General features: G+C 49.2%; 1 protein-coding gene and 1 long non-coding RNA gene across 19 annotated transcripts in view; one reads left to right on the forward strand and one right to left on the reverse strand.

The window, feature by feature from the left end:
• CACNA1D (calcium voltage-gated channel subunit alpha1 D) overlaps window positions 1–25208 on the reverse strand; it is a 296054-nt gene that overhangs the window by 13851 nt on the left and 256995 nt on the right. For all 18 annotated transcript variants that reach the window (XM_082742639.1, XM_082742638.1, XM_082742630.1 and 15 more), the window contains 8 exons: window positions 22981–23046; window positions 21337–21428; window positions 20050–20209; window positions 19354–19481; window positions 19119–19215; window positions 16743–16845; window positions 15341–15442; window positions 10150–10280 (listed from right to left, as the gene is read on the reverse strand). In XM_082742639.1, the coding sequence (XP_082598765.1) occupies window positions 10150–10280; window positions 15341–15442; window positions 16743–16845; window positions 19119–19215; window positions 19354–19481; window positions 20050–20209; window positions 21337–21428; window positions 22981–23046 (879 nt within the window). The remainder of the gene's footprint in view (window positions 1–10149; window positions 10281–15340; window positions 15443–16742; window positions 16846–19118; window positions 19216–19353; window positions 19482–20049; window positions 20210–21336; window positions 21429–22980; window positions 23047–25208) is intronic.
• Window positions 1329–10137, forward strand: LOC309870776. Its single transcript, XR_014314804.1, has 3 exons — window positions 1329–2283; window positions 3211–3440; window positions 6977–10137. It is a non-coding gene; the product is annotated as an uncharacterized lncRNA (long non-coding RNA).

Genomic DNA, 25208 nt, shown 5'->3' on the forward strand with positions numbered 1-25208 from the left:
CTGGGGGGGGGAGAGCCCGAAGTGGGGTGTCAGGAGTAGGTCGTCTGCCATGTCTGGGAAAGAGGGAAAAAGAGGTTCCCAAACTTGAACTGAAATGAAGCTTAAACACAGCACCCTGAATTTATTACATATCACAAAACATAATAATGAAATTTTTCTAGCACACATATCAAGCTAAAAGGTAGCTTAGGCTGCTCCAAAATTTCCATAGGCACGAGTTCTGATCTCAGAAAACTATCTTAAACTCTTGAAAAAATTACTTTTTTCCACAGCCCTAAGAAAAAGAACATTTTTTTCCTTGAAATAAACACTTTACAATCAGTAAAATGAGCTATTCTTTCATTTTTCATTATCTGTGTTTACCTCTATCAGCAAAATACTACTTTAATCTGAAATGTGGTCATTAGCACTTAAACCAACACAATTAAAGCGGTATAAAGTCATTCCATTAACATCACAGTAGAATTATGGTTTTGAATAAACACAGAAATGCTATAAAATAGAAACATTTTTGATTTAAGATGTCCAATCATATAAAATATTAAACAGAATCAAGCCTAGTTTCTGGTTGATTTTTAAATGCTAGATGGTATCATAAATATCTTTTAAAAAAAGAAATGTTGGCGCTTTGCCTGTAGACTGCTGCTTTAAATTTTAGACACCATTTAATTGGAATTTTATATTTACTCTATAGAATGATTAAATCACCAAAAACAAAAAAAAAACCCAAAACCCCAAAACCCAAACTACAAAATCTCTCTAAATATCTTTGAAGCAATAGCATAAAAATATGGTATTTTAACGTCAATAGGAGCATCCGTTTACCTTCCTTTCTCTTGCCCACTCTTAGGGTTAGATTTTCCTACCTGGGTGCAGGAGAGATGCCGCGCTGGCTGCCCTCCTAAGCTAGCTCCGTGAGACACACCTGGGAGCTGTCAGCTCTCGTGGCACAGTGAGCCCAAGTGAAAGGCCAGAACCCTTCCTGAACCTACACTGTAACAGTGGAGATACGAGATGTGAGTCTCTAGTCGGACCCGGCCAGGCCATTCATCTCTGGATACGAGTGCCAGGCTTTCAGACTCCAGCCAACCGGCCCCCATGTGGCTGAGCCCGGTCTCCATCAAGGGCTTCACTCAGCTGGGGCTGGCCCTGCACACTTGTCTCCTGAAGGGCAAGTGCTGGTGAACCCTTTGTCAGGATTCAGCCCCTACCGAATCAGAGGGCACGGTTTCTGACTAGCTCCATCAGAAGAACAAACAGGAGGTTCGAGTCTTACAGAATAAACCAGCTCATCGCAAAGCTGTCCCCCACTGCCTCCGCATACACACATGCATACATATCACACGTGGGCACACCCCTTCTTTTGTCCTCCTTTCCCTGCAGGGAAAATGTGACAGTGTGGCCTTTGTGTCCACTATACACAGTTCTCGAGTCATGCATCCAGGGTAAGAATCATGAGCTCTGCCCTCCATGGGATTCTGACCCTCGCTGAAAAGTTAGCTATAATGTCACCAGGAAGTTCCTCTTGGGGCTGTGCTCAGCGGCACATATCAAGTTCCCGCTGCTTTGAAAGGTTAAGGAAGGTTTTCTAAAAATTACGTAAAAGGATCTATGACATTCCCCTGCAAATGACTTCACAGAGCTCTCTGAGCAACCTCGATTCTTGAAGTTTAACACCAGAATCCAAAATTCCTCCAAGTTTCCTGGTAACAGAGTATTCCTTCAATTCAAGGTCAGCAGATGCCTTTAATCAGGAGCTCTGTTCTGTTAGCATCTCTGTACCTGTTGTAACGATCTCACACCCTTTCACACACTACCTCCTGAATTGCCAGGATTATCCCCATTTGGTTGACTGGCCTGCCCTTCCTAGCAAAGGCTTGGCTAGGACTTAGGTCCCCAGGCCTGTGGTTCCAGGGAAGTCCTACTGGCCTCACCTAGGCCATCACCAAGACAGAGTCATCGAGTCTACCAGAAAAAGGGCTGGGATCAAGTCTGAATTATGTGCTCTCTTAAGGACCGTGACCCAACCTGTGACCTCAGTCAAGGTTAACCTTCCAACTAACTTAGCGGAGCTCTTGTATCGCTAAGGCCACGTGGAAATGACCAGTGATCACACATCCTTATCTCGGCCGGGCTACTCTGAGGAGTGGTGATCTTTAAAAACACCGTCTATACACACTCACTCAGACCACTGTTCCTCCAGATTGGCACAGGCAGTGAGATGTGGGGTTCTACTCTCAGTCCGGACTTCGCTGGGCACAGGGCACAGGCAGCTCTGTCTAGGTGAGTGGGTTGGGGCTAGCGTGGCACCAAGGAGGAAAGAAAAGTTCCGGCTGGGGGCAGTGCTCAATGCAGGAGGGTCCCTCACCGGGGAGATCATAAAAAGGCTCCAGCACCCTTTTCCTTTAGAGGGGGAATGGGAGCATTTCCCTAGGGTAGCAGTTCTCCAAAGTGTGGCCCGGGAACACTTTCAGGGGCCCACAACGGGGCTGTAATCTGCACGCTACTAGTATCCTCTTTGCCTTATACACACATTGTCTCGGAGCACAGCAGGGTCTTCAAAAGCTCCGTGATGTGAGGGTGTCACCTCTCTGCTACCCTTGTACACGTATATTCTGTATTTTAAAAATTTCTCAATTTTAATTTCTAATGTACATACTGATATACAAGGGTCCCCAATAACTTTTAAGAACATAAAAAGGACCCAGAAGATTGACAGCTGATAACTCAGCCCCAGACAGGCAGCACCAACCTTTCCTCAGGCACTGGCCCCTTTTCCTCATCTATGATTCCTGGCAGTCCACTGGCCTTTCTCCCCTTTTGGAAGAAACATTCTTCCCCTGGCTTCTCTGAGTTAGCCTTGGCACTTGTTAATGCCTTCATCGTGGCTTAGAATGACATACCCTCCCATTACCCCAAAGAGCCACCTCTCTTAGGTCTGAGGTGTGCCACAGAGAGTGAATTCACGCAAGTAGCTACCCAACCTTGGAACTGTTAGGAGGTGTTAGCAAGCTCCTTCCCGTGGAAAACTGACACATTAGGGCTAATGAAGGACACTAGGTTGGTATTATTCAGTAACACACCACAATAATTAAGACCTTCTGCTACTACATTATATAACCTGCCTTAACTTCTTTTCAGTAGTTCTAGAACTTCTCGAAGACTTTTGAAAATCATCATTATTTTGATTTTTCATTATTGTTGTCAGAGGGAAAAGATCCCCTGCCTTTCAGAAAAAGTAGAGAATCCAGTACCCAACAATGCTGTGAATTTATGGCTGTGTCACACCACGGCGTAATTACAAAGTGTAACCACCAAGAGGCTGGTGCACAACCTTACATCTGTTTCCCTACGATGGACCCTGGCCTGCATCGTGTTTTCCATCCAGGACCCCAAGAGTCTAGCACCATGGATTCTACTGAGTCTGTGAAGATTTTCAGGTAAGAAACTTGAGTTGTCTTACAACTTTCCTACACTCAGAGCTATACTCTTCTGGCAAGGTTAGGAGAAAGGACAGAGGTGTCTGCAGTCTGACTACAGGCCAAGTTTCAGGGAAGCTTAAGTCAGAGGCAGACCTCATGACTTCTGGATGTTTCCATAAGCTGCTCTTGGCTAGCAGCCATGGCTAGCACTGTCACTCAGCAACACTGGGGCCAGAGTCTCTTGCTTCATTGAAACCATTCTCTAATTCCATTCAGAAAGTTCGTTTTCTAGTTTTTCCTTAGTTGGAAGGGCTGCAGGAAGGCATATAGGAAACCCTGCCATGCCCATCGCTTGGGGCTGTTCTGCCGAGACTTCACCCTGTGGAGACTTCCTCTAGAAGTCAGCTGGTCACCCCGGCCCTGAGACACGGCAAGCACATACTGCCCTTCATTGTTTAATAAACTAGACGTTGGGGTGGGTCAGAAACAGAGGGATCATTCAGCTGATGGTGAATTAGCTCCACACCTGTGCCCATGGGGCTGCCCAGCCTCCTTTCCAGGGATGATACACCAAACTCTTAAGAAGTGGAACATCCCAGTCACTAACCGATCAGGGCAGAGTGGGCCTTCGGACCAGAACAGGATCCCAGAGGCCCCTGCTACGCCAGGCCTTAGCCTTTCAGTTGCTGGATCACAGAGGGATCTGGAGGACCTGGGGAGGGACTGGATGTAGGCAATCTGTAAGGCACCCGTACAGAGAGAGGCTTCAACATCTTCACAAGGGTGTGGCCACACCAGAATGTGCCGGCCGACCCTCAACCCTACTTCGCACCACTGCCTGGGGTGCTGCGTGAAGTCAGACCTGCTCTTGGGCCCCGTGGACTCTGCTGTGAGGATCCATAAAAACCCACCACCCACCTAGACTTACAGCAGTCCGCACAGTGGGAGCAGAATCAGGGGCCAGGCCTGTTTCCCTAAGTGAGGCGAGGGAATCCACTTAAGTGCCGACAGGCCAGATCCCTGGTAACATGAGCCACTGGGGCCAAAGGTCACAGCAGAAAGGACATCACTGGAATAGACCTCAGGGCTGGGAGAGAGCCTGCCAGCGGTGCCCAGGATGGGCCTGCAGGGACTCCACTAATGCTGCTCTTCCCAGCGGTGGGCACCACTTGCCCACTGGGGGGGCTCTGGAACGAGTCCAGCCAGGAACAGGGCTTCCCCACATGCCACTGGCTGTCTCCACTGCGTTCTGCCCACCCTCTCACACACGCACGTGCACCCACGCACCCACCACAAAACCTTCTGTCAGTGACGAGGGCAGGCCAACGGGGCTTACAAAGAAGAGCTGCTTTTCTCTACGTACTTCAGAAATGTCAAGTTTTCCCACTACAGTTACTTTTAAATATTGGTCTTAAAACTCTGGTTGGCTCCTCGGAGCGTCTTGGGCTCAGCACTGGATGTAGAAGCTCCTCAGCACTGAGAATTTCAGACTCCCTCATGAAGCAACTCCTTGGGCAAAAGTCTACAATTTGTAAGATGTGAAAACACAACCTGTAGAGGTAACTCTGTGTACATCTTTATACATTTCCCAGATCTCTTTAAAAGGGGTAGAATTCTCTTTCTCAGTGGATAACTACAGTACAGAACAGAACAGAGATCAAAGAAAAACAAGAATTTCTTAAAGTTCCGGTAGTAAACAGGCATATGATATTATTATGTTGTAGTCTTAATAATAAGCAATTATACGTTCAAAGTGCTTTACAATCACTTAGCTATTCCTCACAACAGCCCTGTGAGGTAGGTCGACATTATTACCCCCATTTTACAGATGGAGGAAACTGAGGCACAGAGAGGTTAAGTGTCTTGCCCAAAGTCACGCAGCAAGTGAACGCTGGAGCTGGGACTAGAACCCAGGTTCCCTGACTCCCAGTGTCCTTGAAACTAGACCACACTGTTTCCAAAGAGGCATCCCCAGACTGGCTTTGAGCACGAATTAAAGACGGACAATGTTGGATGAGGTTTGGGTGTGGTGGTATTTCCCGTGGACACGTTAAGATGGAACCTGAGGTGTTACCTGGACTGATTTTGGCATGCGGGTGTATGTGTTAGTTTCAATGGTGTGTCTGAGCTTCCTGGCCTGCCCACTTCCCACTGCATTCTCAACTGGGTCACTGCAGAGAGTGGGGGCCGGAGGGTCAGGAGGTCATGGCGGACTGGCATATAAAAGGAACTCTGTCAGCTCAGTGCCCAGGGGCCTGCCAGTCTTTGGGAGTTCGGGCAAACTAGGGACGCAGGACTTTGGAACGAAGTCAGCTGCCCACCGTAGGCAGGTCTGCTTCATCATTTTATTATGTGTGTTTTTTTTTTTTTACTGGCCAGCGTCAGGAAGTTGTGTTCATTTCATTTCTCTGGGGGGCGGCTGCCCCCCTCCTTTGCTCTCTCTCTCTCTCTCTCTCTCTTTCCCTTTCTCTGAGTCTCTGCTTGGAAGGGAAAAACTGTTAAGCCTTTTGCACGTTCCCTTCCATGAAAAAGAGCCACCGGGAGCAGCATCCGCGACAGGAGGCCATGGCTCTGCAGGTGAGCCATGACCCTGCTTCCACCTTCTGGAGGAGTGCTTTGCTTGGAAGGGGTCTCCCTGGGGCCTTGGGTTTGCTTTTTCCTGCATTTCTCCTGAAATGCTGTTTCAGTAGAAATAAGCCCACTTGAGACTTTTCCCTTTCAAGGCCTTAGCCACAAACGCCTTCCGACTAACGAGCTCGGTGCTGTAGCTCAGGCAGAAAATTCTAAAGCATCCGTTCAAGCATCTGAAACAAATGAATCAGCCAGTGAAATCTCATCTGTTAGTATCTGTTCTCAGATTAAAAAAGAAAAAAAAAGCCTTTTTTATGGCTTGAAATGGACTCATGCTTTAAAAAAAGAAAAATACCTTGCTACTTTTTAAACTAAGGTAACTAACTAACAGGAGTCTGCTACCCCACAGATGAAACGTCTGCGGAGCGTGTCTTCCTCTCCTCCTGCGCCAAGCCTCCCCAAGGTGGCTGCATCAGGGCACAGCAGGGACTGAGAGTTGCTAGGTTCTTTATACCACCCACCCTTCCACTCGACCACCCACATCACCATCTGTTGGCTGCGGTGCAGGCTTTCACAGAAAACCTAACCACCTAACCCTTTACCAGCTGGAAATCATGGTTTCCTCCTTAAACCCAACCTCCAAGGAGGTGAGAAAGACTATCCCTCTAAAGTCTTCCTGTCATCACAGATAGGCAGGCTCCCATCTGGGATGACTGGGGGATAGTGTCTCCTCAGATTTTACCAGAGTATCTTTGGCATAAAGGGAATCCTTGAGTGTTGAAAGAAAAAGAAATGAACAAAACTTTTCCCACTTTGCGATTTTTTTTTTTTCCTTTTCCATGAGGCACTGGACTAATTCATGTCTGCATCTTACATCTGGAAGATCTGATGGGGCACTGCTGTTTGATGGGAAGGGGACTGAGCACTTTCAAGGCTGCAGAGCTGTGTTCCTTTACTGACTTGCTCTTGGTGGAAACTCGCAGGTCACTCGATGCAGCAGGAATGGAGGGAGAGCAGATGTGGAGTCAAACTGAAGTGGGTATATGGCACATGGGAGAGTGGGTGGCGAGGAAAACAAAAAGGCAGCCTGATGCAGCTTCTCTCTGACCCTCAGGAGAAGGCTGGAGAGAAGGCTGGCTTTAATGAAGATGGATGGACGGATGGGAACTGCACACTCATTCAGACCACAGAGGCCAGAGGACACTGGGTGCCAAGCTCCTCCCCACACAAGGATCCCCTTCATGTAGAAGGGAACACTGCAGGAGGTCTGAACAGAGGGAGACCAGATGGAGCCCCCAGGGCTGGAAACTCCAGTGCATCTGTGTGCCCTTGAGAACCATTCCATGGGGAGCAGAGAACGTGGACCAGTTCTGATCCCGCTCAGACAGACTGCACTCTCCGCAGCACAAACACGCACATGCCTAGGTCGTACGTCTGCGCTCACACTCCACCTCCCATGAGCAAGCCATCTGTCAGCCACGCGGCACCCTGGCGTGGGGAAAAGCACCTAATCCCACCCAGCCCCCGTGTAGGGGCTTCCTGGCACATCTGTGTCCTTGTCCTAGGGATACTGTGGGTTCCACTGCCATTCGACCCTGCGTCCCTAACTACTATGTCATCATAGAATGTTTCTTCACACAGAAAGGAAGCACCTCCTTGTGCTTATTAAACGTACAGTGACAAATTACATTTAAAGCCACTTCTAGGACAGAGGAGGCCAAAAATGTAATTAGAATTACCCTTCGAGGAGACCAGAATTTCCTATTTTTAATGTTTGCTTCGGAATCCAATATACTTTTAGAATTTATCTGTCAAAGTTATGAACAACTTTATCTTCTAGGCTGTGTACTCAACATAAATTATAGTCATAGCCTCAACTCTCAACAGAACCGGGTAAAGATGCACCGATATCATCATCTAACAGGAAATGTTTGATTTCACCAAGGAAATGAAACTCTTTCTACAAAAAACAAAATGAAAAATGTTGAGGAGAAAAACATTATGGTAACACGATATAACAGTATCTTTTACCTCATGACTTAAAAAGGCAGTTTTAGCACCATTTGAAACTGTAACTTTAAAGACTCAGGGAAGCCCATCCATGAAATATGGTAATTACTTAGTCATGTGTTGGTTTTCAGGCTTTAAAACATCAAAACATTATGTCCAGACGCTGCAGCAGCAACTGAAGCCATCTGATGGGGAAGTCTTGGGGATTCAGGGAAGGGAGAACTCTGCTCATGTGGTCACCATGCATGCCTTCCCCAGAAGATAGAAAGGTCTCATAGCACAGAGCTAACTTGGTTCCTGGGAATTATGACCTAGTCATCCATGAAAGAGTATGCATCCCCCTTGAGAAAAGTCATCAAGTCCTACCAACCCCACCACATAGAATCCGAGAACATCAGGCAGTTCCCTGCAGGAGGAGGGGACCGTGACGCTGGAAATCCAGCTAGTCTAGAACTCCAGGCCCAGGGCCACTTTAGGGAAGCATCTTCAGAAGGTCATTCGTCACACCGTCTCCTTGAACCCAGCTTGGCCATGCTGCCCTCAAGAGCCTATGGACCACAAGCCTGTTCAGATTTACAAACACATCTTTACAGCTTGCTTTTGTCTTTCTAAGGCTACCTGTGAACAGTGGTCGGGAGGAAGGCCGTCCCTTTTACAAACTGGAGGGGACGGAAGGGAAAGTTTTACTCACAAATTCCACAACCTGAGGCAGCAATGAGCTGTTGGACTGAGCCCATCGTTCACTGAGCCACTTTTAGGAGAGATGATGAGAAATAAAGATCGGAAATCATCCTCGGCTAGCTTGAGCATCCTGGCTTCTTCCCCTGGCTCTGCAGCTGTCTGGGCAGAGCAGAGGTGCCCTCGTGAAGGACTCTGACTAACCCACCATCTGCATATGCACCCACATGCCCTCACTCATGGCCATTCACGTTCAGGTCCTCTCTCACAGCAAGCTCACAGACAAGCCCTCCCTTCACTGCACCATCTCTTGGAACACAAAACAATGCTGGGCATATTTCTCCAGAAAAAGGTGAAGGACTATTCCATGCTGAATCCTGCTAATACCCTATATAATCCAATGTAAAGCTCGTGATGTTAACAGACATAGAAGTCATTTTAGAGTGAACAAATGAAGATGGAAAAAACTCTTATCTTATTCGTGATGGACTTCAGACACTTGGGTAGCAGAGAGGATGGGCTTTGATTAGTTTGGACAGGTGTTCCTGTAGCTTGCCAACCTCTGTAGTTCCCTTTTGCCCGTTCTTAACATCTCATTCCCTCTTCACCCTGCTTTCTCTATTGCCAACACTTGCTCACGAACTTCCCTTCCTCGCCCCTCTTCCTGCAAGCTTCACAGGGACCCCCTTCCTCCATACACCTGCTTCCCGTGCCAGAGATCTGGGCTTACCTAGGGTTCTACATCTCAAATGCAAATGGGCCCTGGCTGGAACCAGAAGTTCCTGTAAGCCACGTCCACCCTCTAGGAGCCTGGGGCAGGCTGCGGCTGGCGCAGGGAAAAGGACCAGAGGCTGGCCTGGGCACAGAGCAGCGTTTGCACAGCAAGCCTCACGGCCACCAGGAAACACACACAGAGAGAGACACACTGCGACACATGCACGCACGCACACACCCATCCGCACGCACACGCACACGCACACCAGGAGGTGATGGATGTCACTGAAATGGACCAAAAACCAACAAGCAGTGGGGTAAGAAACAAACAGAAACAAAACAAAGCACTTGCGTTCAGATGGAAAGCCGTTTCCTGGGCAGCTACGGCCCAAGCCCAGGGCTGGGGGGAGGTGGGGGCCTGCCTAAGGACACTGTCTTTGGAGAAGCCGGGAGGAGACAGGGTACAAGACACCACTGGCCCCCTGGGGCCTGCCAGGGTTGGGCCTCCACCCCCGTCCTGGGGGCCCTGCCACCCGGGGGCCACAGCCAGTGTGGGCGCAACAGATAAAGCAAGGGGTGGGCACTTACCTCATAGCCCAGAAATGGCTAGTCCACATTTTGGGGGGTGTGCGGTACCTCAGTTTAAACAAAATCCTTGTGGCACTGCTCAACCATGAATAGCCAGCTCTCTAGTATTTCAAATAAGCTTGTAAAATGGTTAGTGAAAAGAGAATAAAACAAAAGGACAATTCACCTGTAGGGCAATGGTGGTGTTCTTCGCAGGGTACTTTCCCACCAGGCCTTGTTCTTTCCGTTTCTTGAATTTCCTAAAGTAGTCCTGTATCAGGAAAGTGGCATAGAACTTCCCCACGGTTACCTCATCATCTAAACGGAGAGACCAGACACAGCTCTCCCGAATCAGCACATTTGCACCAGGAGCCTCAACTCTTTCTGGGGGCTGGGGTGGGGGGCAGGGCGGGACAGCGCCCAGGGCACTGAGCTCTGGGTGAGGACACAGGAGACTAAATCTAGCAAAAAGCAAGGTTTTGCAAAGCAGTTAAGGCTCAAAATTAGAGTCAGTCCCATGAACTGATACTCAAAATTGCAGAAAACGATATGTTTGTTATGAGTTTATTAGAGCAGGGTATTAGTAACACTATGGAGTGCTGTCTTGGTTATTTACTTAAAATAAAAATTACAAAACAAAAAAAGACTTCCTGGGTCCTATTTTCACCCCTGCACATAGGGATTTGCATGTGTAATTACCATGAACACCAAAGAGCAATTAACCATCCAAATCCCGATGCTTCGAGATAAAGACAGAGACCTCAGAAAGTGACAGACAAGCTCAGAAGAGGAGGAAGGTTCAGGAAAGTGGCTGCAAACCCAGATTTTCACGTGCCCCTGTGATTCTGTTCCAATAGCCTCCATATGCCATTTCTCTGTTTGTAACCCAGAATTGCTTATTTTTGGCAGTGCAAGCAACAGCTCCAACTAACCTCGAAGTTGAGCTTATTTCTGCTTTGTTCGGAACAACTCCAGCATGGACTGCTGGGGAACTGGAACTCCGCTGAGTGTTTTAAAAGTGATGCATGAGGCAGAATAGAGGCTCTGGCTGTCTCATGGTAAACCACAATGCATTTGCCCAACGGCCTCCACCAGCCCTGTTCTCCCTGGGGTGCATGCCCCCAGATCTGCAATGGTCCCTGGGCAAAAGGCTTAGGGCCCCAGGAGTTGTAGAGGATGGGAGGAGGAAGGGCTGCTGGCCCTCAGCAGCTGAGCTTGTACCCAGGCTGCCCTTGCAAGAGTTGCAGGCAGAGCTGGGGCCAGGGGCTTGTGCTCTCCTCTGTAAACAGGGCTACACCTCTTAGAGGAGGCGTGAGCATGACCCAAGAGGAGGCCTGGAAGCACCCAGCCCCATGCTAGGGTAGTCCAAAGTGCTTGGGCTGGATGAGAGTGAGCTGGCAGCCTGCTGACAGTGGCATCCACTGAACTGGATGTGGAACATGATGGGTTGGGGGCCACTGGGACCCTATGCATTCCCTAATGCACCCTGTGCGGGGTTCATTCAGTACCCATGTGGGAACCATCCCCTTCTGGATATCACCAGGATGCTGTATGCAGCCTCTCCACACTTCCCTGTCAGAAGCCATTCCGTGCTACTGATTAAGAAGATGCCTTGGGGAGGTTGGCCTTAAGACGAGAGCTGCATTCCTCCCAAACCCCAGCCAAGAAGTCCTGAAGTGGTGTAGGGACCACCAAAGGGATGAAGGCTTTGGGTAGCATGTGAAACCATGTCCTGTGTCTGTCTCAGACTGGTGCAAATGGCCTAATGATGCACTGCCCATGGCGGGGAGGGGAGGAGGGGAGAGGCGGACAGACCATTTAGGTCTTGACACTTCACACCAACTTTGCTCCCAAGCTGCTCTCACTTTTGCTGAGGGTACATCTGGTATGCCTTCCAGCTGCCTCTACTCTTGGGCATCCATACTCGCAGAGGAGCTCCATGTGGGTGTCATGGCCTCTTTGAAACAGCTCTGCGATGGTGAAGCGGCCTACCCACCGCCCCCAACCCCCAACAGGTGGAGCGGGGCTGAATGACCAGCCCTGGTCGGTTGAGTTGGGATGTGAGCCCAGGGCAGTAGGCCTCCCGAGCGTAGGCTTTCCTCTTCCTTCACACCACCCACTCAGATACAGCCCAGCTCTGGCCACACAGACCACGTACTTCTTTGGGGCTGCCTCCCCCAGAGTACAAGCCTCTCTACTGAGCTGCATGCAGGGAGGTGGGCTCACAGCTGACAATCTTGGGGATCCAGGGAGCCTCTGCCTTCTGTGCCACAGCTATCCCCTGCAGTCCTGGGTATCAAGTCTTCTCTGGGGGGTCCCAGAAAAAAAACACTAGGTTTACAGAATGCCCACCTCATTCCACACTGGAATGCTTCCCATGAATGCACACCTAACCATTTTTTCCCTTCAAACCCAGCCGGTGCTGGCCTACAGGGGTCCAGGAAGCTCCTGTGGGAGGGTATTGGCTCTCTCTGGCCCAGAACTGGGGGCAGTAGGGTGCTCAGGCAGGGGATGACTATGGTTCTGACAAACTGGCCGCTCTGGAGTGGAGGCAGACCACCACTTGGTCTTCTCCACTAAAATGCTAAGCTGATTGTGGCTGGGCAGAGGACAAGCTCTCAGAAACAGGAAAAAATCAAAGCTAGAGCTGGTTAGAAAAGGAAGGGACAGAAGGAAGGGATGCGCTAAGGCCATCTGGGCCCAGGCCTGGAGAGAAATAGATGGGGTCAGCTTCTTGAGCTCTGCAAGGCAAAGGAACCAAAGATCCAAGTCAGAGTGGAGGCCCACAGGAAGGACATCCCCAGGAGAATAGGGAACTCCTACAGAAAGGGGGAAAAGCCATGACACGGCAGAAGACTGAAGAAGAGTGGAGCCCAGAACATGTGCAAGATTGGGAGATGGGCAAGGGGACCACTGAGCACAGGGGACGGAGAGGACAGGCAGGCTGTGCCTGCAGCCACAGGCCCCTGCCTTGCCATGGTGTAGAAGGACAGTTCCCCACTGCTCCTCTGGGGCTGAATCCTGGGGTTGCTCCTTCTCAGAACCTTGTGAATACCTGGGCAGAGAAGGGGGGGGGGTACCTCACACCACCCTGAGCTACAAAGCTTCCCAAAATGGGCCCCTGCCCCACTGTCACTAAGCCTGTGAGGGGCTCCCTGATGCCCCACATGGGCTGGTCCCGGGTACTGGGAGCAGCTGGCCTGGCGGGGTCTGCAATTCTGGCCAGGGTATAGCCTGTGGGACACTGAGCCCCTCGGCCCCGGGGAGCTAGCCATCTGCTGGCTGAACAAATATTCCCATTTTCCAACTGTGCCACAATGTGGGGCAAGGCTGGGAACTGATGAGTCTATGGGAAGAGAAAAGAAGAAACAGAAAGAACTGGTGGAACGCAGGCGGAAAAACCCTGCTGCGTACACACCTCCTACAGAGTGCACTGGTGGTGGCCTCAGAGTCCCTGCCTGCTCTGAGCCTCTCCAGTGTGGTGGCACTTGAGGTCTGGCCTGGAAGAGCACCAACGTGGGGACATACTCCAACAGGCATGTCATTTCCTAAGGGCCTTCTCCTTGGGTTTCACTATGCCTCCTGCTGCCATTTTGAAATAGGTAAACACCTGTCATCCTAAACCCCAATCTTTCCTTAGAAATGCAGAAAAAAGGCCGGGCCCAGGTATCAGGCTAAGAAAGCACAGAGATGTTTTACTAGCAGTCTAACAGAGCTCAAAGTTGGATGTTTTGAGGATGCTAGCATGGTGAGCCAAACTCTGGACCTTTTTTTCCTGGTCTAATTAAAAGAAAGAAAGCTTCACAATAATGCAGCTACGCTCCCCCCCAGATGCTTGGGTGAGACTGATTTGTAAAGAAGGGGGCCAGTCAGCTGAGAGGCGCTGGGGCAGGGCAGGGCAGGCCAGCCCCGGGGCCAGGGGTGGGGGGCGGTGGGGTCGGGGGCTGGGTTTACCGGGACGCGCAGCCGCTATTCTGAAGCATGCATCTGGATTTGAGAAACAGTGTAGGGGAATACGGCTGCCAAGAGATAACCCTGATTCCATGCCACCACCCTAAAACAGAATTGCTTCAGAATATTCTGAAAGACTGAGACTTGAAAGGAATGGAGGCTGCAGAAAAAGCTCAAGCACATTGTTACAACAGTCTTAAAAAGCAATTTCTCTAAGCCATGCGAGCACTGGGTGCGCAGCTGCAAGGAAAACAAAACCAAAGAATCGTTTTAAATGTGCAGTACCAGTTCTCCCGTGGGGGGCCAGCTGGGAGCTAGGGGTTTTCTGTTCTTTGGATTTGGGGGCATTCTGTGTGTGCACTTTCCCTTTATCATTTCTTTGGGGGCTGTCTCCCCTGGCTTTGAGCAGTTGGCTGCACCAGCTAGGGGTGACCCCCTCCACAACAAAAGCTCACACTGCTCTGGCTTCATGCTGGGGAGCAGAGCTGGCCGCCATGCTGCTCTCTCTCTCTCTCTCTCTCTCTGTCTCCCAAGAGCCAGAGACTGTCACCTTCTCAGAGGGAGAGGCCTTGGCCACCATCCTGGCCTGGGGTCCCGGAGTCGGCTTCCAGCCCTGAGCCCGATAAATCCCGAAAGTTGCAGGAGCGGTGATGCTAGAAAAGTGGGGTTGGTTACAAAACACACCAAATGCTCACATGTGCCTGGGGCTAGGGGCAGCTAGAATACTGGAGCTGTGGCACGGAGTGAACGGATCCTGCACCTTTAAAACGTGAAAATAAAATAGTCACGAAACAACCACCTCAACATCTAAGTCCGGCGTACTTAAACAAAAATGGAAAAACAGTATATATATTATATATATGTGTGTCATATATATATATACATCTGAAAAAGTTTAGTCCGTTATTTTATGACAAATAACAAAAGGAAATAAGCATGCCTGTTAGTTCTAACTCTAAACTCCAGTTAAAGGGACATTTTTGGTAATTATGATGGTAAACTCAGTCTTGAGAACATTTCAAAAATACCATTTTCTGAAAACTATTTTTTCTGAGACATTTTCAAGAACATGTTGAAGGATAAATGGAAACTAATTTTAAATATTTCATTTTGTTTGAAAAAATACAGGCTCTTTGAGACAGTAAGCTCATTTTCCCACGGTAATTCTTCTGCCAACCAGAAAACCCCTGCCCTAGCCATCTGGGTCTTGGGTCTCCTTCCCCCTGAAGCCTCTCCTTTGTCTGGAATGGTCCTCCTGTTACCCTAAATAATTACACCAAAAGGCCAAAGAGCCTTCTTTAGCTATGGGCCCAAATGCTCTAGCAGATATATAAAGCATTCTGCAAACCCCCTCTGGGCTTGCTGGAGATCCTTGCATTAAAACCAATGTGAGGTCAAGAACCACTTAGAAAACAGATTGCACTGACCACCAGCTGGAGGGACAACTTGGTCAAGCAGTTTCATGCTGGTTTTCTTCCAGATTTTCTTGATCACAGCTCGGAGTTCTTCATTAGCTTGTTCCAGGTTCCCTGAATTCAAAAAGCAAGAGGAGAAAAGGAGCCTTGCTTCTCTCAGCCAGCTCTCCTGTCTGTTCCCACGAGGGCTGCTTCCTTCCCAGCCTGGCCTGGAGCAGAGCCTTCAGACGAGATGGGGCTCCCCTCCCCCAGGGCTCTCCAGCTGAGGAGTCACAGGCAAGTAGTGGGTGAGCCTTCTACCAGACAGTCACTCCACGGTGGGAATCATGTTTTATTCTGGAATTCAAGGCCTATGCAGCATGATCTCGTCCTACCCTCCTAGCCAAGGCCTATCCCTCCCCACTGCCCCCAGCTAGGATGCCTTCTATTCCTCCACTGCCTGTTCCAAACCCTCTGCCTCCAATTCACCCACATGAGACTCTCTCAATACCTACTGCAGGTACTCGTCAGCACCCCCAAAATCTGGTCTTTTATTACATGGGCTGAAGCCTATCTCCTCAGCTAACCTGTCAGTCCCTAAAACCACCCTGCCTTCTACCTCACCCGGTGACAGGCTGGCCAGGGCCAGGGATGGGTGAGCACACTGCCAGGGGGACTGGGAGCTCGGAGAGACTGGCTTCGTGCAGAGGTTCACCTAGTGCTCTGAGGCTGCTAGCAGACAGCCCTCTGCAGACCGCAGCTGTGCCTTGCTGGCCCCTCTTCCCTCTCATCCGCGGAGTGCGTCAAGAGTTGGCTCCTTCATAGCCTCCACTTTCCCGTCTCCTGTCTTTCCCCAACCTGCTGCAATCTGCTTTCTGTCTCACTCTCACATCATTACTGAGCCAACCCCAGCAGCCACCCTCCAGGACTTGAGTGTGGCCATGAAGACCAAGGCGGTTTGAGCTCAGTGGGGGAGACGCTGCTGCTAATGGTCCCCGATGCCAGCTCTCTGCTTCCCCCTGGCAGAGGGGCTCCTGCAGTCATCCTCTCCTCTTGGCCTCGGGACTCCTCCTGACAGATGCATGTTTATTCCTTTTCAACAGAGAAAGAAGCTAGAGCTCACCACCGGGAAATCCCTCTCTGCAGGTCACACAGCAGAAAGGGACAGCTAGAGTGAGCACGTTTGTGGTGGCCCTGTCTCTGCCCTAGCCCTGCTCCGTCCACCGCATTTCTCCTGCTCTGTCGTGAGCAGTGGCAGGAGTCACTGCAAGTCTTTCTGGGACAAAGTGGAGCATAAAGGCAGGGAGGGACAGCCAGCTGGCCTAGTACTCGCTGCCCCCTTTCTCAGGGCCTCCCCTCCGACAAGAAAAGGCCCAGATGGGAGAATGCAAGGGGAGATATGGCACCCCTCCCCTCTTGTCCCAGGAATGCTCACCTTCTGTCTTGATTTTAAGAGCTGTTCGAACCAGAGCAAACAGGGTTGCATTAAACATGACCGTCCCATCACTGTTGAGAGGCATGTTCATGGCCACTAGTCTCTGTAAACAGAAGACGTTTCTCAATAGAAGGCGAATGATGGATGACAGCCATGTCCCTTTTCGGTGTTGATTCTCTGTTTATCCCTTGACTCTTTCTAGTCAACAGGTCAATTCTACAACTCCTTGGGGAAGACCTTCCATCTGGGGGGGACTCGGAGCTGACACCGATCAAGGCTTTAGTCGTGAAACACACATGCTGGCATGTGGATCGTACGCTCTGCTTGTTTTTAACCTCAACTGTGTAAGACCTGACTGTCCGGGTGCTCTTCTGTCCCTCCCCATGTCTTGGGGTCAGGCCTCCCTTCTGGGCACATCCTTAAAGCTGCGGTGAGGGTGAGACAATACAACAGATACAAGCCAGGCACAGGTCCTGGGACTTGGGTCCTCACTATTCCTAACACAGGGAGTGTCCTTTGGGGAACCCTGCTCTGGTGGGTCCATCGTGCAGTGTTTCCTACAACTCCACATGGTTGCTCTGTCTGGTCTTTCAGAGCAGGACCCCTACTTCCTGTTTCTCTTCTCCCTTCTGGTCCCATGAACACCAGCACTGGGAGCTGAGGAGGGGGCTTGCGGGAGTGACACCCTCTCTGGGCCCTGGTTACCTCTGCTGCAGATGCAGATGGCACACCCAGCTGGGGTTAAGGGGAATCATGGATGCAAAGATTCAGGGGATGCCTGGCACACAATCAGAGCTAAGTAAGTGGTATTTGTAATTGTTAATGGTTCCAAATTTCTTATTTTGGGCTGGCAAAGTGTCCTAAGAGATTTTTTAACACTTTTTCTCTTCCCTATTAAGGGACTAGAGTCTCGCATTTGGATGACTCATTCCACCTAAATTTCTAGTCCTACTAGACCATGTGTCTCCAAACCCAGCACAGGCCTCCACGGGAGACCGCATGTCCATTCGCTTTCCCTGGTAAGTTCCTGAACCAGCAAAATGGGACTGTATTGTGCCTCAAGGATACTTAGATCCTTTATATAAAAGAGTCTGGAAAAGTAAACACAAAACGACAGCCATGAGCTGGAACCCATCTCACTTTTGGAAAGCAGAAAAGAGGTTGGTACTGAAAAATTTATGAAAAAAAGTTAACTTCTGTGGCTTATTCTCTGTACCTTCATCCAGAGTCTAGGCTACAGAGAAGCAACGATGTGGGCAAAGACCCAAGGACCCGCCAATGTGGTTTTCTGGACTTTCGGGGCAGAGAACAATGAGCTTGCCTCCAAAGTTTTCTTTGAAAGCCTGCAGTACATTGTAGACTCCGCTCTGTTATCCTGGGTTCCGCCCAGAGCTGGCCCAGCAACACTGGGTAAAATGGCTGAACCCAGAATCGTCTCAGACCCATGGAGAGAGGTGACCAGCTGCTGTGTGGCTGGCTGGATTTCTAGGGTCAGTTGCAGTAAGCAAATCTTGCATGTCTGCTTCAAGAAGGGGAATTCTCTTCTGTTGCTACTATGTTCCCTGGGAGCTCTATGGAAGAAGAACAAATCTCAGCTAGGTCTTAGAGAGAGCATGGTCTGGGGTGAAAACTACAGAAGTGGGGTGGGATAGGAGATGTGGACCCAACTCTGAGAGGCCATCACTGATGTATGGCTTATGGGGACAGGCACCATGGTGGCAGAGTACGCCACCATGTCCACGGTCACTTGAGCTAGGAAATATCCAGGGCACCATGTCTTCTCCATCCTACTTCCTAAGCACACCTTTCAGCTCTGTGCTCCTCTGTCCCCACCTCCACTGACCTCACTCTGGGTGAATCCAGTAGCTCTCTGGGTGGTCTCCTGTTTACTCTCCCATTGCCAAGGGGCAACTTAATACCATGAGACTCTATTGATGCTTCTTCTGTGGGACTCAGCCTTGCACAGAGGGCTCCTTGGAGCTGTGCTCAGCTTACCCCCGCCACTTTCCATTACATTCCAGCCACACCAGTGACTCTCTATGTGCCAACATGATGGCCATTCTCCGACCTCCACATCTGAGCTGTGTCCCCTTTCTGCAATGCCCTCCCACTTCTGTCCTTCTGGATCTGATGCAAATGTCACCTTTCCATCTGCCCACCCAGTGACACAATCCCCTCCTATTGTTACTGTTGGCTGACAGGGTGTCCTCTAAGAGTTACAAATCTGATAGCTCCTCAGGACAGGAACCACACAGGATTCATCTCTGCATCCCCAATGCCCGATGGAAGGCTCGGCAGAATGCCACTTAGTGTGTGTTGAATGACGCAGGGAGTCCATGCAGAGAGGCCATCAGACACACAATAGAGGACACTTACCTTACAGGCTACTCTGTGTGGGCACAGTTTCCCAAAGCCCAGGGGAGGCTGGATGCGGCGGAGCAGTGTGACCACATCGAGGTGCTTGATCCTTCCTCTGAAGACAGAGTACAGTGTGAGGTCCAGGGAAAAGCTGTCCGGCCTGAACCTTCAGTCCTGCCCACCTTGCACAAAAATCACAGCCAACACTTTAGAAACAGCTCACGCAAGTCACATGGAAGCCTTTTCAACTTACTTTGCCTCAGGGTCATATTCTGACCATATTCTTTTGAATTCATCTAAATGGTGAGGCCCCAGAATAGACCAGTCCCGGGTCAGATAATCAAAGTTGTCCATGATGACAGCCACAAACAGGTTGATGATCTGAAAAAGGCAAATCAGAGCACAGGTGCTTCACCCGTAGTGGAGCAGATGGGGTTAGACCCCAGCAAGAGCCTCCTAATTACAAGGGTCATGACACATTTGAAACCCATTTCTCTGAGAGAGGCCAAAAAACTTTCTTTCTGGAGAACGCTGGTTCTCCAGATGGTTTTGGTTTTGGTAAATTCCTAGGGGAAGGCAAGGGCCATGTCATTTGGCCCTTTCGAGGCACACTGCAGTTTTATAATTCCATGGCCACCAAATGCCTCACGCTGCTGAGTCACTGCTATGTGCAGTGACTGTGGAACTTCTGTAAAGACACTGGCATCCCTGAGAAGCTGGGGTGGTGACTGTCCCAAGCCTGTTAGTGAGCATCAAACCCCTGTTCACAATGAAGGTGCTAGTAACACACACCTGCTGGGGAAAAACCTTCCACCACCAAATGAAGTCTAGAGTGCACAGCAACGTATGATACCCCACAGTAGTTCAACAGGGCAACACCCATGGTCTGAATCCCAAATGCTACACAAGCATCTGTCGGTTGAGAAAGAGAGCTGTCGTGATCACCTACCAGAAACGCACAGAGCATATAAAAACTGATGAAATAAACAATGGCAAAGTTGCTCCCACACGTGTACTCCTCTCCAGGGTTGTAGTCCGACTCAGGGTCGCAGAGCTTCCCGGGGAGGCAGGCCAGCATGATCTCCTGCCAGGCTTCACCTGTGGCACACCTTGTTTAGGTTAAGAAGACGAAGGGCTTTAGTAGACTAAGGAGTGATTTGAAGCTTAGACTTCATGACTTTTTTTTAAAAAACAAAATTTGTAATTAGAGCAAAACCTAAGTGATTTGGGGGAAAAGCCAGTATGAATCAGTGAAAATTCCTAAATTGAAATTCCTACTTATTTTCAAATGCAACTTCTCTGAGTGGAGGCCCTGTTACAGCTCCCTTTGATGTAAAAAAATCATTTGATACAAGCACATCAATTCTTTCCATATATATGGATGTTTTTGTGTCTTCTTTCAATGTTCATGTCACAATCTTTTTTTTCTTTTTTAATTTTTTTTTTTTTTTTAAATTTAACAGACAGAGATCACAAGTAGGCGGAGAGGCAGGCAGAGAGAGAGGGGGAAGCAGGCTCCCTGCTCAGCAGAGAGCCTGATGTGGGGCTCGATCCCAGGACCCTGGGACCATGACCTGAGCCGGAGGCAGAGGCTTAACCCACTGAGCCACCCAGGCACCCCTTCATGTCACAATCTTGAATAATTTTTTCAAGACCTAACACCCGACAACTTGATTAGATCCCCATTCAATCTGTTTGAAAGCAAAGAACTGAAAACTACCACATTGTAAATGACTCATTATTTAATCACGAAACTCATTAGAAATTACCTGTGTAATTTCTAGAAAGTCTTCTCACTTCAAGGCATTTTGTTTACAAAGCAAGTTAACTGGGGTTAGAAACAATCCTATAAAATCTGAAACTGTGCATCTTATTCCCCGTTGGCTGTGCAAAGGCCTTTCTGTTCCTGCTAAATTTCCATGTTCTTGGGTGTGTTCAAGTGCATGCTCCCATGCATAAGTGTGTATCCGACCATTTTCCTGGTGACCTTAGTAGACCTACTAGCTTCCAAAGGGATAACCCTTAAGACAGCCAGTCTGAATGACTATAGTAGTTTCCACAATTCAGTGAAATTCCTCTGACTGAAAGGCTACGGTCTCTGTTTAAGAATACAAACAAACACAGTAAGCCACCACCATCAACCAGGAGGGGCTGCAGTGCTATAACAGAGCACGTGTCCTGAGTCACTCTGGAGCCCAGAGCCAGAGAGAGATGTGCCCTTGTGGGACTCAGTCACCTGAAGAGCAGCAGCACCGCCTGGGGAAACGTCTGGAAATTGTTGTTCCTGTTGATCTGGTTGTTATCTCTCATAGCAACCTTCCCAAACATCTAGGTGGAGAAATTATTAAGGAAATAAAGATTTTGTAAAAAACAAAAACAAAAACCCACAAATAATAATAATATCTCCTCCCTTCCAAAACAATCTCCACGACACATTCACAGGTGAATTTAGAACTAACACAAGATTGATCCACAGCCAGGAGGGCTTTCTCGGGGTGCTCAGCACACATGGGGCGGGACCCAGGCTAACCGCCAGGAGCACGGTGCCCAAGTCAGGCGCATCCTCACCTCGGGGAGTTCCTACCAGGCAACCGGAGAGCCCGCCCCCCCTGCTGAGAGCTGGCATGATCCAGCTGGACAGGGAAGCACAGAACAGATCTGTAGCCAGGGGCTGGGGTCAGGAGAGGCCTCTGGAGGAGTGACATTTAGGCCCAGAACTGAAGGCACAGTGGAAGGTAGTCAGGTGAGCAGGAGGGTGAGGTGTTTGGGCGGAGGAAGCACTGCCTGCAAAGGTGCAGATGGGACATGGCCCAGGAGCCCCAGGAAATGAAAAGAATGGGAGTGTGCAAAGACAAAAGATCAGGCTGCAGACAAGAGTAGGGGCCAGTGAGCCACAGAAAGGAGAGAGGCCTTTCCTGGAAGTGTGGGGGGGAATTAGCGGTGGGACTTGTAGAAGAGCAGGCCATTTTGGAAGAATCTGGCAAAGCTTCCTGAGCAAACTGGTGGTGGTGTGTGTGGGGCAGCTTGCAGGTCTCCGTGACAGCTCTTGTTTTGTAGAAGAACATCAGGTCTTAAAAGGCCATTTGGGGCACACGGCATCCCATGCTGAATTACAGGGGCTAAAGTTCCTAGCTCCCAAATAGATCCCTAGTGAACTGCAAATGTTATTACGCCTCCAGAGAAGTTAGCGCTGCCACCCCTTTGGCTCTGGCATCACCCCACCTCTTTGACACTCGCATCCCCCCTTATCTGAAAGACAGCATCCCAAACAGCAGGGCAGGTAGCATTCCCATGAGGGCTCTGCAGTGAATGAAGCCCAAATCCCTTTCCACACACTGGAGAAGCAGGGAAGAATCCTGTAGCCCCTTAGCCATTGTCACAGAAGTGCCAGCTTCATGCTTCTTTTTTGAAAGGGTGCTACCCATCCCAAATAATGACCCCAGTGCAGCCCCCTCCACAGCATCTGGGAGCTGGTGGTTTCAAGAAGGAATCTCAGGTGGCGGTGATAAAACATAACTTTCCAGGCTATCAACAGACTTCTGTATCATTAAATATATTCTTAGTAACATCAGTACAGAAACTAGAACAATTACAGCTTCTCTCAGTATCACATTTCCTGCTGCTGAAACCAACTGTGGGTATTCTCCATCAGTTGATTCTCCTAAGGCCCAGATTGGGGGTGAGGAGTACCACTAAACCCAGCCGTCTGTGGCATGTCCCAACCTCTCCCAGCTCTTCTAAGCCTGGCTGTCCCGGGCACAGATGCTTGCCTAGAAAATCAGGACCCTGGCTTTCCGTTCTCCCTGACCAAGGCACATCTTGCCACAGATCTGGGGCTACCCAGCAAAGGGGGCACAGGGGGAAAGTGACTAGTGCTCACCTGCATGCCAATCACCGCGTAGATGAAGAACAGCATGGCTATGAGGAGGGCGACATAGGGCAGTGCCTGGAAGAAGGAAGCAGTTGGCTCAGTGCCCACCTCTCCCCCCTCTCCCACACTGACTGCTCGGGTGTAGAATGAAGACTCAACACAGGGCCATGGGCTTCTCTTTTTTGGGTTATGTTGAAAGGACATTGACGGTGAGGGAAAACTTTTTTTTATATAATTTTTTATTAACATATAATGTATTATTAGCCCCAGGGGTACAGTTCTCTGAATCGCCAGGTTTACACACTTCACAGCACTCACCATAGCACATACCTGCCCCACTGTCCATAACCCTCTCCCTACCCACCTTTCCCCGGCAACCCTGTTTGTTTTGTGAGATTAAGAGTCTCTTATGGTTTGTCTCCCTCCTGATGCCATCTTGTTTCATTTGAAGGAGGACTTTTTAAACCCAAGGCCAGCATAATTTTAGTCCTGAGTATACCAGGCACGCACACACCACCTAGTGTTACGAAGCTATGGGCAGAATATGTTTTCCACCATCATTAACAGTGTATGCTGACCTTAAACAAAAAGTGTCAAGGCAGACATATTGCCCTCCTACCAATGTTTATATGCATCACTGGATTCCTGTTAAATTATCATAATTGACCAAACCATTCCAGAACACTGGATATTCAGATCTCTTCTACTTTCTTTTGTGGGCATGTTTGGGGTGGGGGCAAGGGCTATTGTAGGTCACACTGCAAAGGAATATCTTTATGCAAAAGCACCCATGTCTGCATAAGGCGAGGTCCTAGGAGTGAAATTACTGGGGCCAAGGGGAAGAACCACTTTCTGGCTGCTGCTGCAGCATTTTTTAAAATGCACACTTTCTGAAAGAACAGGAATTGGGGGTTGGGTCAGGGAAAAGTAAGGGAGCTGGCGGGGCGGTTGCCAAACCTGGGCTCTCCTTAAGAACATTAAATACAGCTGTATGTGTGGGATCAGACCCCTGGTCCCCTCATCCCTGTGCCTCAACTACTTTTCTACAACATGTCCTGTGACAGAAAATGTCTATTCACATGGTACACGTCCAGGTAGTGGCCAGACTGTTGAACTTAATGCCAAACACACATGGTTAAAGCATCTACTTTCCCTTATCCACAAAAGGTCATCAGAAAGCCAATGGCTAAAAACCTCCCCACTGTGTGCCAGCTCTGGATCTGGGACTGCTTGCCCAGCCCAGTGTAGCAGCACCATCCTGATGGCTGACCGGTGATCAGGACCCCACAGGGTTAGTTCCAGGCTTTCCTCACCATACCTATACGCATTTTTCTTCCTAGATTACTGAATCCTTAAGAATTCTGTTGGCACCGTTGCTCAGTTTTTGTGAACTACCACTTTGTGCAATGAATTTATCCACAGTGGTCAAACTTTTAAAAAGAAAAAGCTTAATAATTTCCATAAAAGTAAGTATAACATTATTACATGAATCTATTTTTATAGCAGTTCACTCAAAAACGTTGGTACATTATATTAATAACAAATGTCTGGGATTTGACCCCTTTCCGAGACCAAGGCTCACGTGAGGCCCTGCTCACTCTCCCCCAGAGCTGCATCCCCAGTTCTTCCTACAACCTCAGGTTCCCCGCCAAGATCTGTGATTTCCCCTCTTTGAGTTTCTGGATCTACCCTCTTCCCCAGATGCCATCTCTTTCTAATTTACCCAAGGAGAAAAATCTTACCCAACCAGAAAAATGCTCCCCGGGATGTTAACGCCAGTTACCTCAGTGGTGGTGGGCTTAGCTTAAACTTCTTCTTTATGTGTCTTTGGATAGCTTCACGTCAATGTGTTTATTTCAAATTGAAAAGTCACAAAGATTCATGATTCACTTTCTAATGTTTATACATAGTTACAATTCTCTTACACAGACGAATATTTTAAACAAGAATCTGTACTCCGTCTCCAGTTAATTCAGTCTGGAAGACCAGAATATCTGGGGTGGGGTACTAAAAGGTATAGGAGAAGCTGGGTCAGTCCTGGTTCAGAAACAGACCAGAACCAGGCTGCACCAGCCTGGCGAGTCACAAATAACAAGTAAGGCCTGGCTTATGCCCAAATATCCTCAGTGCTAGGATCTTTCCAGGTCCTGGGTAATGCAGAGATTGGGGATGGTGTACTGGCTCAGGTGGAGTGGTCTCTGATTCAGATCCAGCCCAGCCAACAGATAGGACTGTAG

The sequence above is a fragment of the Mustela nivalis genome (assembly GCF_964662115.1).
Source record: "Mustela nivalis genome assembly, chromosome: 1".
NCBI classification, from domain to species: domain Eukaryota; kingdom Metazoa; phylum Chordata; class Mammalia; order Carnivora; family Mustelidae; genus Mustela; species Mustela nivalis.